The sequence below is a fragment of the Strongyloides ratti genome (genome assembly GCF_001040885.1).
Source record: "Strongyloides ratti genome assembly S_ratti_ED321, chromosome : 2".
Classification (NCBI taxonomy): Eukaryota; Metazoa; Nematoda; class Chromadorea; order Rhabditida; family Strongyloididae; genus Strongyloides; species Strongyloides ratti.
In genome coordinates, this window is record NC_037308.1 from 13,211,087 (window position 1) to 13,226,489 (window position 15,403).

A 15,403-nucleotide genomic window follows, 5' to 3' on the forward strand; every position below is an offset into this window, starting at 1 on the left:
CTTCTTTTTCATAATTTTCTATTTATTTAATAATAGTATATCATTGATTATTTTTTTATTATTATTCTCAATTAGCCATTTTATGGTTTTCCTTTGTTTAATTAAAGAAGAAAAAAAAAAATATTTTTTTGAGATGCCCAAAAGAATTAATGTTGGTATTTGATCATCTCACATATGTGCTCCTGAGTTTATTTTTTCGTTATACAATCATCGGGACAATATTAGTTAATTCATTTGTTTTACTGTAAACAATATATTTTTGATTAAAAAAAAATCACTGGTTAAGGATGTTGAAATATATATAATATTATAGTATATAATTTGCCTATCCCTCTGATGTTAATTGGAAGCATTCGCTAATTGTTCAAAAACTGGTAGTCTTTCTGCTCCAAATACTCCACCATAGGTATTTGATGATTCTGAATCAGTATTTGCAAAAGATGAAAATGCATTATTAGTAAATGGATTAACACCAAGAGAAAATGATTCAAAAGAATGGATTCCTCTTGTTGATTGAATTTGATGATTTGGTCCAAGTCCCCAAGAATTAAAATCATTTATTAATGGTGTCATTGTAGTCCAATCATAATTATAATCATTATCATGTACATTTTTACTACGAGTACTATGATTTGTTGAGAATGATTGGAAATAATCTTCATGTTCTAATGGTGGTGAGTATGATCCTAATGGAGATTCTGATCCTGATTCAGCTGAAGAAGGTGCTGGACTATCTCCTGAAGAGCTACTTCTATTTACAGATGATGAATTTGTTGTTCCCATATTTCCAAGATTAAGCATCAAATTTGGTGAATCTAATTGAGAAATATTATTATTAGTAGATACATTTTGTGTATTTATTAAATTATCTTCATTATGAATAAAATGACATCTAGGACCATATGGACAATATCCACGTTTATGGTATGACTGACATGCTTCTGTCTTATATTTTGGATGTCTAGGAATTGGTCTTTTTTCATGTTCACCATGTGCATATTGACATCTAAAATTATAAAATATTTTTATAATAAAAAAAATTTACAAAATAAATAATTTACCTTTCACCATAATTACATCTTCCAGAATCCATCCAACTACGACATAATTCTGTTTTGTAGAGTTTAGGATTTTTAGGTACAGTACTACTACTTGATGATGTTGTAGTTTGTGTTCCATTATTAACATTTACAGCTTTATTTCCTCCAGCAACTGAACTTTCAAAAGAAACTTCTAAAAAAAAAATAATTTTTTTTTAATAAAAATAATATTTATTTAAACATACTTTGTCTTTCATTAAAAAGTCTTCCATTATCTCTTGCTTGTTGGAAATTATCAAAAACTGAGAACGTTCCTGAATCAGGACTACTAGCTGTTCCATTTCCTTCAAAATGTGAATAAAAAATATTTTGTGGTGCATTCATGATTAGGATTTCTTTATATATGTATAGGTAATATAAAATTGAAATAATATGTATATGTTAGTTTTAAAAATAACAAATACCAATACTTCTCTTCAATTTTTATTTGAAATTAAAAAGAGATTTCTTTTTTTTTATTATATATTTGAATTTAGGTAAATTAAAATATATTTATAAATATAAATAAAATATATTTATAAAATATTTTTTAAAAATTAAAATAAACTTTTAGTCTCCTTTTTTTTTAATTGAATATTTCTTTTGAAGTAATCAAGATATACTGTCTTCTTAGAGAGTGATTAAATAAATGATCAATTTTAAGAATCCCTTAAGTCGTCAGTGTGTAATTAATGTTTGTGTCTGAAATTATAAAAAAAAAATAATATAAATAACTTCATTTTAAAAATTTTTTAACATTCAAGAATGTTCATAATAACGATACAAGAAGTAGGGGATGCACATGGTTGTATGTATGTGATTATACATTAAAAATTCGCGTGGTTGTATATATATATATATATATATATATATATATATAATATTATTATAAAGTATAGATGAGAAGAGGAAGTAGTAGATTCAAAGAAATATATATATAAATATAAAACACATATAACAAGAAATAGGGGAGGGCGAGAGTTATCTCTCTTATCAGTAAAAATTTTTGATGAAGACTGAAGCTGATGATGATGTATTGAGAGAAAAGAGATTATGTAACAATATAATATCACTAAAAAGTGATATATAATTTAGGTTGAGGAGAGAGAGAAAACCATTTTGACGGGTAATGAAAAAAGATTTTTATGAAAAGACAAAATCTTTAAAGATTATCTTCTGGATATTTTAGAAAAACCTCATGAATGCTTATTATAAAAATTTAAAAGAATATAAATAATATATAAAGAGAAAATAGACTATGGATAAAGAGAGATGATAAGCATTTAAACAAAAATTTTATATATATATACAAATCATTTTCCTGATGCATTATATTACTCTGATCTAAATGCCTCATCAAATTTTAAATGAAGGATTAAATTTAATAAATGCAATTTAAAAATAATATATTTTTAATAGATGATATGTTTAAAAAATAAACCAGCTATTGAGTTAATATTCGATAATAATTATCAAAAAAAAAAAGAGAAAATAAAAAAAATATATATATGTAATTTTGTTAGAAAACTGATAGTACAGTTAAATTTTAATTGATACATTCCAGAATTCCAAAATCTTATCACTCTTCAAAATGTTTCAATTTCTATTTATCTCATCATTATTATGATATTTAACTATTATTATAATTTAAAATAAAAAAAAAACATTAAACAAATTTTTTTAAAGCCAACTACACAATTAAAATAAAAGTAAAAAAGTAGTAGCTATAAAAAAAAAAAAATTTGTTTTTAAATTAAAAATAATAAAAATAGTAGTTTTAATAGTATTATTATATACGTAAATATAAAACTACCATAAATATAATAAATATATATATATATTCTTATCAGTAAAAGATTACCCTTATATATATGTATATAATTTTAGTATACTTATATATATATATATATACATAGCAATAAAATAGTATTAAAAAAAAAATATATTTTGTCTTAGTAATAGTTATAAAATGTGATGTTATTTAATTTTTTTTTTTTTTTTTTTGAAGCAACATAAAAACATAAAAATAACTTTGGAACAAGAATGTTTGCCTATAAGACAAAAATATAATATAAAAACAATGAAATTGTAAAAAGTAGTAATAACTTTTTTTTTATTTAGTATGTATAAATATGTTTTTAAGTTTATTGTTAAGATTATATCATATGTTTCTTTTTGAAAGAAGATACATGAAGATATATAAACATATATTTAATGTGAAACAATGATTGGTAAAGATTTTTAATAACAATAATATTATATTTTTATTTATGAAATATTTTCTTTTCCTCCTTATCGTTAGAAGTTGGTGAAATAGTGAATGGATAAAATATGTAATCAGTAGGTAAAAGTTAAAACATTTCAATGGTACTTATAAAAATGTAAGTAAAAGTTAAAAAATATACACAATTTCGAAGGAATAAAATAAATATTAACAGAATACTAGGAAGAAGTAAAAGAAAAAAAAAAAAAAACTTTTTTGTCGTAAAGAATTTTATTCTTCAAAGAACGAAAAAGACAATAATTAAATATACCAATAAAATATATCATTATATTATTATAAAAATTATAATAAAAAAGTTAGTAAATAAAAGGGAAAATTTTTTAAAATTATATCAGAGGAACTGAATCGGTTTTAAAATCATGATATAATGATATTGAAGCAGAAAATAATTATATTAAAAAAAATAATATCTAATAATTAACAAAAAAAAAAAATAAAAAAATTTATGTAATATTAATGTATTATAATACAAATTTTTATACAGTTTCAAATACATGTACAATTATAATTGTATACCAAAACATTTATATATATAAAAAAAAAGACTTTCTATTATATTTAAAATTATTTCTCTTCCACAAAAATACCTTTAAAATAGTGTTTTATATAATAATAAGATGAAACATTTATTTATAAAATTACTAATATATCATTAAAAATGTTTTGTAGCATAACATGTACTTCTATATATACATTTTTTTTTTTGCATAACCACCTACAAATTTTTTTTTAAAACCAAAAATTATTAGAATGAAGTATTTTTACAACATCCTTTAGTTTCCCCCCTACGCTAAGATTGACCTATGAATATAATAAATATTTTAAAAATAAAATAATATCTAATCTCTGTTATTTTATTATACAAAAAAAAAAGAAGAAGAAGAAAATTCATTTCATGATAATATGATGTATTGTGTTATCATTTCTATATATTAAAATATTTTTTAATTTATCCCACTCCTAAATATAGAAATATTATATTTTTAAAAATATAAAATTAAAGTAGATATAAAAATACCTTTCACTTTTATAAAACAAAAAAAAATAAAATAAAAGAATAATAAAAGAAAGGACATAGAATGTTTGTTGTTGATATCAAAAGATATAACACTAATTTTTCGTTATTTTCTTTTTATTTTTCCTTCCTATTGTGGTAAGTATTATTTATTTCCTTTATATTTTAAATTTTAAAAAAAAAATATATATATATAGAAATTTATATAGAAATACATATATATATATTTTTTTAATAAATGTTTCAAAATAGAAAATTATTGTCATTTATTAATAAATAGTTAGATAAGCTTTAATACTTTTTACTTATAAAAATTTTTATAAATAGAAGTTTATATTTATAGATAAAAATATTAATGAAAGTGTAATTTTAATTTAATTATAAAGGACATACATATTTATGGATGATTTGTTAAGGCAGTCTATAAAAACAAGATATTTTAAATATTTGTCCTTTTAATAGCAAGGATTAAATATAATATTTATTGATGTAACTAATTTTTTATATATATAATATGCTTTTAATTTTATAAACTAACAAGAATTATTTTAAAGTAATGAATTTGTATTGAGAGATGAAATTTTTAAGATAAATGTTATTGATAAAGATAGTATAGACATGACATTAACTTATATCAAATGTCCCATGATCAGGTGATTATAGGTATATGTTATGTAATAAATGTTTAATAATGTGATACTTTCTTTTTTTTTTTATGCCTACTTGTTTTGTTACACAATGCCGATTGTCGCAACAAAAACATACATTAATCAAAATAAAATACAATGGTAATATATTTTAGAGCTAATGGATAGATAGAAGAAAAAGAAGGTAATTTTAAAATATAGAAAAATTTTATAGTAGTAATAGTAGTAGCAGACATAGACAATAATAAAAATAATATAAAAAAAATATATATATTATATTAAAAAAGATATTAAATAGTTTTTTCTTTATTTTTTTTTTTTTTTATCATATTGGTAATATATAAATTCACAGCTGGGTAAAGGACATTCTAAGAAATATTAAAGAAAAACTTTTTATTATATTGTAGAAATAGAAAGTTTTTTTTTTAAATGATAATATTAAAGACAAAGAAAATTTATAAGAAAAATATACATAATAATATAACAAAAAAAAAAATCTTTAACATTTAAATAATGATCAGTCTAGTATAATATAAATATATATATATATATAATAAAATAAGAGTAAAAACTTTTTCCTTAAAGTAAATATAGGAAGTAATAAAATTATTTCACATACATACATATACTCAACACTTCTATAACAAAACCATAAACTTCCCAGAGGTGGAGATATACATTAGACCGGGAGAAGCTTTATGATATTACGCAATGCGCTAACAGAGACACACTAAAATATATATTAGTATTATATATATTATATATATATATATAATAAAATCACATTCATCAAATAATTAAAAATCTAGTTTGGTCATTGATAAAGAAACTTCCAATTAACTATTTTTCTATAAAAATTGTATATATAATAATTTTTACCTTAAACACATCCCCCTCTTTTTTATATATAGTTATAAATAGGAAGAAATAAAAGATCAAGGGGAAGAGACAAAGATATTATATATTATTTGTTATATAATACATATGTAAAATGAAGAATAAAGTTATATACACATGCTAATACTAAAATATAATATTGTATGAGATAGTAAAAATAAAATATTGTCTACTTAATATTATATTGAGGGTGGAGATGACAATGACAAGACCTGAAATCTCCCCTTCATACCCTTTTTAAAAAAAAAATATATATATAATATTATATAATTATACTTCAAATAAAGTTGCAGGTAGTTGAGTGTAAAAAATTTAAATAATATTAGCTTTAATGTATACTATAAAAGTTTCATAAAAGAGAGAAATTTTATATATAATAAATGGAAGACTAAATTGGTTGTTTTTGAGGTATGATGATAGTTTTACTAGTTAAATAAATAATATATAAACATAAAATATATATATATATATATATAAAGGAGAATAGTTACTTTTTAAGGGGGTAATAATTAAAATTTATAATGTACCAAAATAAAAAGATAAATAATATGAGACAGGTTAATATAAAGGTAAAAATTATTATAATGGAGTATAAATAAAATATTAAAAGAAAAAAAAAATTTCATTTTTTTTTGATTAAAAATATTTTGGAGGACAAAAGTATGGAGGATAATAAATTTAAAATTTTATCATAGTAATATATTTATCAAGTTAATAAAAAAAACTTTAATATAAAGGTATATTTTAATAAAATAACATAGTACAAAGAATATAAAAAAAAGTTTTTTCTATTTAAAATAACATTTAAAAAAAAAGCTATTAAATAGAGATAATTTTTATAGATAAAAAGACATGTATTATAATGAATACAATATAATATAAATTAGAGTGATAATTGATATATATATAAGAAATATATATAAATTTTTTTTCTCATAAAGTATCTTTTGTTTTTTTTTTTTCGTGAATATAAACGTAATATAAATGTACAATATTTCATTAAGACATGATTTAACATTTTTCTTGTTATATTATTATATTAATTTAAGATAGTAATAATAGTAATTTTATAAAGATAAAAACTTTATTAGTCAAACATGATATAATGGCAAAAGTGTACTTTAATGTATATAAAATATGATACGTATACATTATCTCTTCATGTGATAGTAGTTTAAAAAAAATTGTTAATTTTAATCATATCAAATATTTTGATATTAAGTTTTAATTAAAGGTATTATTTTGATAAAAGCAAACTATATTATAATTTAATAGTAAATTTTTTGTATGATGATATTATTATATTTCATTAATTAGTCAAAAAAATTTATTTTAATGATTTTACTATATATATATAATGATAAAATTTTATTTTTATTATATTATTATATTTTAATATTTATATTTGAATAATTTTGAACTATTTAATTGTATAATTATATCATTATACATATTTTTTTAAACTAATAGTATTTTATTTAGTTAAAAAAAAATACAATATTTACTTAATATATTATTATTTTAAGAGGAAATTAAATGGAAAAAAAAGAAGTTTATTTTTTATTGTTTGATTTTAAGACAGAAGAAAACAGGTTAAAAGTATTTGAAACTCAAGTTTATATAATATCTTATATATATATAATAGAAAGTGTGATATAATAGACACCTTGGAAAAAATTTTTGAAGAAAATGGTGATAAAAGAAAAGAAAGTAAAGTGTAGTTTTTATTTATTCTAAATAAAAATTTTTGTTAGCATTAAAAATTTTGTTTGAAGGAAAACTTTCCAGTTCCTGTGAAATAAAAATATACATAATTTTAAAATAAAAGAAGTGGACATAAGGAAGGTTGACTAAAGCCTCTCTTGTCATTGATAAAAATTTTAGCACACAAAAATATTTTCTTTCTAAACATTCTTTAAATTTTCATATAAACTTCTATTATGTAATCAGTGATAAAAGAGTAGAAAAAAAAAAGAATTTTAAAAATATATACATGAAAATGTAAAATAAAAATTATCACTTTGTAATTTAGTTGTTCTTTGAAATATTATACATATAACAAAAGAAAAATAGTATATTTGATTGAAATAACATAAGAACCAAATAACCAAAAAATTTTTTGATTTTCACTAGTTTTGTTAAAAATAATATAAAAAAAAAATATTAAAAATGAAAAGTTTTGTTATTATATGATTCTATTTTAAAATTGAATTTGAATAGGTATCACTTAACAAAACAGGATACTTTTATACGTATGATTGTATTTATAAAAAAAAAAAAATTTTTGTATAAATTCAAATAAAAATCATTGTTTGGAACGTTTTATAAAATGAATAAGAAATAAATTTATATGTACATTTAAAAAAAAAAGGTAGATCTCCAAAAAAATGTTTAAAATGTATTTTAAAAAAAATAGAAAGGAAAAGAATTATTATTATATAACATTTTTTAATAAAAAAAAAATATATAATAATAAATAGAAATATGATAAATGTATTTATGTAGTTAATAATAAAGATAGATATATTTTTTATAACTATAAAATAACAACCAAAATACATATATATATATATAAATAGAAACCATATAAAAATATTAATATTTTCATAATAAAAATTAAAAAAAAAAAGTAGATAGTTTTACATTAATTATAAATATATGATAGAAAATAATTAATGAATATTTTGAAATAAGAATTTTATATATAAAGGTAGATAAAGAAATATCAAAAAACTTTTTTTTTCATTTGTAATGATATAAATAATAAATTCTTAAGAAGATATATACATATATATATATTATTAAGTCATCTTGATTGTAAGTTTTTGTGCCAATATAGAATATATTTATACTTATTTATTTTTATAAGAAGTAATATATAAAATAATAATATAATATGCATTCATATAGTTTATTTTTGGTCAAATAATTGTATTTTGTAATATGATATCTATACACTTTAAACCTTAAAGCTATATAGATAAATAATTCTTTTTTTTTTAAAGAAAATAGAAGAAGGTAAAGGAAATTGGTATATATATGTATAGTTTGAGTCCCTTTTTATGGTAATATATAAGAAAAATTTTAAAAATATTTTTCAATGAGAAAGATAAACAATTTATATATATATATATATATGTATTTTTTTTTTCTATAAATTATAATAGAATCCAAAAAGTTGAGGTAAAAATTATTTTAGTAGATAAACTTTACCTCTTATAATAAAATAGAATACATTTAAAGGCAAAAAAAATATCAAATTTTTCTATTATATTTACCTATAATTATCAAACAAACATATTAATTTTAAATAAAAAAGAATAAAATAAATAATGAAATATTTAATAATAATTGTATAATAAAAGATCATAAATAAAGAGAAGATTTAAATAGTTTAGAAAAAAATAGAAAGTTTTTCCTATTTTTTTTAATATAAATAAATACTATGTCTTTTTTTTTGTATTATTATTACTTATAGGAAAAAAAATATTATCATTAAAGGATAAAAAGAATTATAAAAGAGGGAGGATGTTAGCTAAGGGGAAAAATAAACTTGTAAATGGCAGTTATTGGTTAATTATTTGATGAAATTTAGTATAAAAGTTAGGAAAAGATAAAAAAAAAAAAAATATTTTGGTTTCCTTTATTTTTAGTTAGTCAGAATTAAAAAGATTTTGATGAAATTTGAAAAGAAATAAATTGGTTATTTAAAACTTGCTTTATTATATTTTATATTGAAAAAAAAGATGAGAAATTTCTTATAAGCTTTTTTGAAAATTAATTTTTAGCTTATAAAAAGTTTAATCATTCAAACACATCCAAATGACCGGGAGATGTTTAATCTTTTAAGATGTATAATATTATACACAAAAATATTTATGAAATTAGTATATCTTTTTATACCTCTAAAATAGAGAAAAAATTAATTAGTTTGTATATAAGAAAAATGAGTCATTTTAAGTAAAATTATGTTTTAAGGAAATAAAAATGAAAGTTTTAGTTGTTATCTTTAATAATATATGTAATATCCAGTATTGGAGAGAGTGAAAATAAAAGAAGAAAAAGTAAAATAGGAAAGAAGGACACAACTGGAGAGAGATGTTGGTAGAAAAGTTAGGGTATAAAAGAGGAACCAAAGAATAATGTTATTTGATGGACCAGACATTTATTTAAGAGGTCTTCTTCCTCTCTTTTGCCATTGAAAATGCTGTTAAAAGTTATAAACTTTTACCAATAATGAGAGTATTGCTAAAAGTTTCTGGTGATTATTAAGTTATGCATTATAATTCTATTGAAAAAGTAAATATTACAATGTTTTGAAAAAGAATTCTTAAAAATACTTTCACTAATGAATCGTATAATTTTCTTCTCTCTCTCTCTCTCTTTTTTAAAATATAATTTAGAAATAATCTTTAGGAAAGATGATAAGGATTCATTTTTAAATAGATGATAACTTAAATATACATAAATTATAATTATCTATAAAAACAAATGCTTAATTTTTCTTTAAAATTAACAAAAATTCATAATAAATATTTGATTTTTTAATAAATAAATGCATTAAAATTTTATCTAATCTTTTAATACTTAAAGATCCATGTAAATAATAAAAAATGTTACATGTCATCAACAATTACAATTTGTTGTAGTCATGAAAATTGAATTAATAAATATAATATATTTACATATTTGATAAAATATATATATTTAAAAAAAAAACATTTAAAAATCATCCAAGAAAGTGGCAAACTTTTTTTTCCCATAAAAAATATTAATAAAATTTGTTTTTAAAAAAAAATATATATCTTTAATTTATTTTTAAATTAAAAAATATATAACTTTGATATCTGTTTTTTACAATTGGAAGAGAATAAAACTTTAAAAAAAAAAAAAAAAACATAATAAAAGTAATAGAAGCATATACTAATGACTTTACTTTTAAAAAGGAAAATATAGAATTAATATAAAAAAAAAATGCTAAATATATTGTTTATAATATATAAAATCCTTCTAGACATTTCAAATAAAGGAAAGGATAAGAAAAAATAAACAAAACTTTGATATATAAATAGGAAAAAAAGGCAAAAAAAATTTTTTGTTTGTTAAAAAAAGTGGTACGTTTATAAATGCTTATTCTTCTGTTAAAAATAAGTTTAAATACTCTTATTTATTTTTTTGTTTTTTTTTTGTTTTTGGAGATGAAATAATTTACCATAAATAGATAAGTAGAAGAAAAAAAAAAAGATTAAGTTATAGTTAAGAAAAGTTTGAAATATCATTTAAATTGTATAAATATTTTTGTCATTCAATTCCTTTAAATATACATTTCTTTTTCCATTACATCTTAATTTAGAATATTTTTAGTTAAAAAAGTGACAACAAAAACTTTTTTTAGTTTCATGTATCAATTCTCCATTTACTCATTAATATAATAGTAGTTTTGGGGCACCAACTAAAAAGCTTTATTTTTAAATATTTTTAATTTTAAAATATAGTGATAAAAAGAATAAAAAGTTTTCCTTAGTCATTTTATTATAAATAATGCATCATTCTAAATAGAGGAGAAAAATGTTTCATAAATTAAATAAAATATTTTGTTATCATATCACTAAATTTGTATTATAATAAAATTATCTAACTTTGTAATAACAATAAAAAAAAAAGAAACTGAGTAAAAGTTATTATATAATATATATTTGAAATATACAACTATTTACTTTATTCAAATTTTTATTACTTGTACTATTTTCTCCTATTATTTAAAAAAAATAATAAACTTTTCCTAAAAAATATTTATAAATTAAAACTTATTTAAATAAAAAAATAAAATTTAAAATAATTTATATAAAATAATACTCATTTTTGAATCGATGTTATTAAAAATTCTCTAACAAAATAAATTATGATTATATATAATTATAATATAAAAATCTTAATAATAAATTTTCCCTTTCATTAAAATATGTTATTTATATTTAATTTTAAAAAAGGAGATAAAGAAAATATTATAGCATAAAAGAGACATTCCTTTTAGATAATTCTTTTTTTTTTTCATTTTCTTATTTTCTTAAATACATGCCATTTTAATATGTCAATTGGTAAGTTGATTGGTAATAAAGAATAATAGTAGTTAAGAAGTTTTATAAAATATATTTTTATTATCATTTACTCAATGTATATATATATACATTTAAAATAGAAAGAAGAAGAAAAAAATTTTTTATAAAATCCATAAGAAGTAATAAAATGTCCTTATTGATAAATCTATTATTGGATCTTTAGGGAGCAAAATTGTGTGATCATATAGATTAGGAATAAATTTAACTGTTAGTAAATAAATAATAAAATAACTTTTAATAATATATTTTCACACCAGGCTTCCTATTTATTAATATGGTAAGAAGTGGAAAACTACTTATAACTTTTTTTTTCTTTCATAAACAGTTTTGCAGGAAAGAGAAAAAAAAAGTATTATTTAGGGTTTTTTTTTTTAATAAAATTTTTTATAAAAAAAAAGTCCTTCTTTAGATGGATAAATCTGTTTGTATTTTTATTAAAATATAATATATAAAAATTAGCTCTTCTGTCATAACTTTCTGAATAATAAAAAAAAAAAACAATAGGAATAAATTGAAAAAGTATCATTTGTAAAGCTATTTAAAAATAAGAAAATAAAAGATTATATTGAATTTTATAAAATGTTAAAATATATAGAAAATCTTTAAAATAAAACCTTGATGGGAGGAAAGATTTCATTAAAGTGATAGGAAGTGTAAAAAAAAAAGAAGAAAAAGGAAAAGATGAAATCCTTTCAAATTTTATTACATATGGAAATGAAAAGTAATCCATTATCAGATGGTGAAGAATATATACATGTATATTGTTGTTGGAGATGTATCAAAAAAAAAAAGTTAAAGTAATAAGAAGATGAATAGATAAAGATTATATAAAATTAGGAAACTGTATATTTAGTTGTAAGGAAGTTAATCCAACAACATGCTTCTTTCATAATAAATTATTATCAAAAATATATGATTTTAACATGAGATAAATTATTAGATTTTTATTGTTATAAATTGTAACTTACTATTTTTCTTTTTTTTAATATTAAAAAATAAAAAAAATTAAAATGGAAATATATATATATATTTAAAAAAAAAATGTATTATTTTTACAAATTAAAAAAAAAATAAAGAAGCTTATTGATAAAGAAAAATATTTATATTTTGTTGATGGGAAAAAAGTATTTTTTTTTAAAGATAAATATCTTTTTTAAGTCATTTTTTTTTATTTTGTAATGTGTAAATAACTTCTAATAAATATAAGGGAACTATAAAAATTATTCTTGATAAAATGATTTAAAAAAAAAAAATTTTTATATTTAATTTCTAGAACCAAGAAAAAAATATTATTTCTCTTTTTTAATAACAAATCTTTCTTTAATATAAGTAATAAAAGTTTCTCAGACGGAATGATAACATTTTTAGCACATTAATGGAACAATCTTATACAATATCATTACTATTAAATACAAATCTTTAAAAATGGATATTAATAAGAAAAATTTAACAATTTTACTATATAATATTAGTTGTCTAGAAGTGAAAAAGAAATTAAATGCAACTTGTAAGCAATATAATAGAAATTTGATCTATTATTATTAGATGATACATATATTTCTACATAAATATGATAATATACCTCTATTCACAATTAAAGTTTTATTGGAAGATGTGGAAAGTAATTGTAAACAAAAAGGTAGACATATTCATATTACTACAACTACGGGTTTGTACTTTGCCAATTATTATTTTTGATTTTTAAAATAATATATATTTATTTAAAATTACAATAATAATATATTATAGAATAAATAATATTTTATTTTTATTTTTGGAAAATACCTGTACTTTATGATTAGTAAAATAAAAAAAAAATTATAAATAACTTTACCTATAATATATATGAAGATAAAAGAAATAATATATAGATAAAAGAATGATATACATTGTTATTTTATAATTCATATATCAGTGCCTCTTATTGTCTTAAGAATTATTTTTATTTTCAAAATTGAAAAGTTGTCAGGTTGATATATATATAATTTTTTTATTCCAATATCTGTTATTATATCTCTCAATTTCTTCGAACATCTATATATCTATTCAACTATATATTTTTAGAAGTATTTCAAATAAAAATATACAAAGTTGAATTTTTTTTTTTTGACTCAAGAAAAAAAAAAATTATTATCATAAGGCAATGAAAACAAAAATATTTTAAAAAAATATTATTGTTAAAATATTAGTAGTAATATTTAGTAAAATTAAACTTAAAAAAATATATAATATATTTTTAGATATGATAGAAATATTAAAAAATATATTGGATAAATTATTCTAAATAATATTGGAGAAAATTTCTCACAAAAAGGTTTCATTAAATGGAAGATTAAAGAAAATACCAAGTGAAAGTTGTTATTGAATATCTTATATTCTTGTGAAAAAGACATACAAATAAGTATTAAATGTTGTAAGGTAAGGTTATTTAGATATTGAACATTGATCATTAAACAATAAAGTAATGTAACAATTATTTCTGGTACTTAAAATATTCATAAAGATTAAAACTTTGATTAAATTAATTAATATATATACATTTATATATATAATAATAAAATTAACATATTAATCTTTTTTAAAATAAACTTTTCATAAGTTAAAATTTAATGATTAAAAAAAAAATAATATTAAATTATACATTATAAAATAAGATATGATAATATAATAATTTGATAATATCAAAACAGAGAAAAAAAAACCTTTTAAAGTAGTCTGAAGTGGTAAAATGATTAATTGAAAAGGTATAGACATAGTTATTCACAAATGTACAATAATAACAAACTAAAGAGATGAAACTTTAAAATCATTTCTTCTATTGGTATTTTATAATTTTTATAAATAATATAATTGAAAAAAGATATATAGTTAGAATAAATTAAGGTATAACATTTATTATTATAATAAACAATATAAATAATTATGTAATATAAAATTAATATGAATAATAATCAAATTATGAAGTAGATAATTAATATTTATCATTAAATATTAATTATATTAACAAAAATTATTACATCATTTTTAATAAAAAATCATTTTTATAAGAAAAATATAGTTATAACATATATATATATACATATATATGTTTGTACAATAATGTTTTTTTTTTTGTAGTTTTATAATTATTATAAATTTTAATTATATTACCATTGAAATAAAAAATAATGATAGATAAATAAATATGCATTGCTAATGAAGATGATAATGATAATTAAATTGATATGAAAAGGATAAAAATTAAAAATCATTTGATACATTAAAATATAAAATAATAATATATATCTCAAAAGATAAGTAATATTAGTTATATTCTTAAGAATATAAGTATGTTTTGATTTTTCATTGTGAAAAATTTTAAT

At 18.1% G+C, this 15,403-nt stretch overlaps 1 protein-coding gene across 1 annotated transcript; it reads right to left on the minus strand.

Moving 5' to 3' along the window:
• Positions 1-339: 339 nt before the first annotated feature.
• Positions 340-1,424, minus strand: SRAE_2000421100 (Tristetraprolin; the record flags this gene model as incomplete). The annotated part of the gene is made up of 3 exons (XM_024643054.1): positions 340-1,006; positions 1,062-1,233; positions 1,286-1,424. The coding sequence occupies 3 exons, from the start codon at positions 1,422-1,424 to the stop codon at positions 340-342; spliced, it is 978 nt and encodes a 325-aa protein (XP_024508763.1).
• Between the last annotated feature and the right edge of the window lie 13,979 nt (positions 1,425-15,403).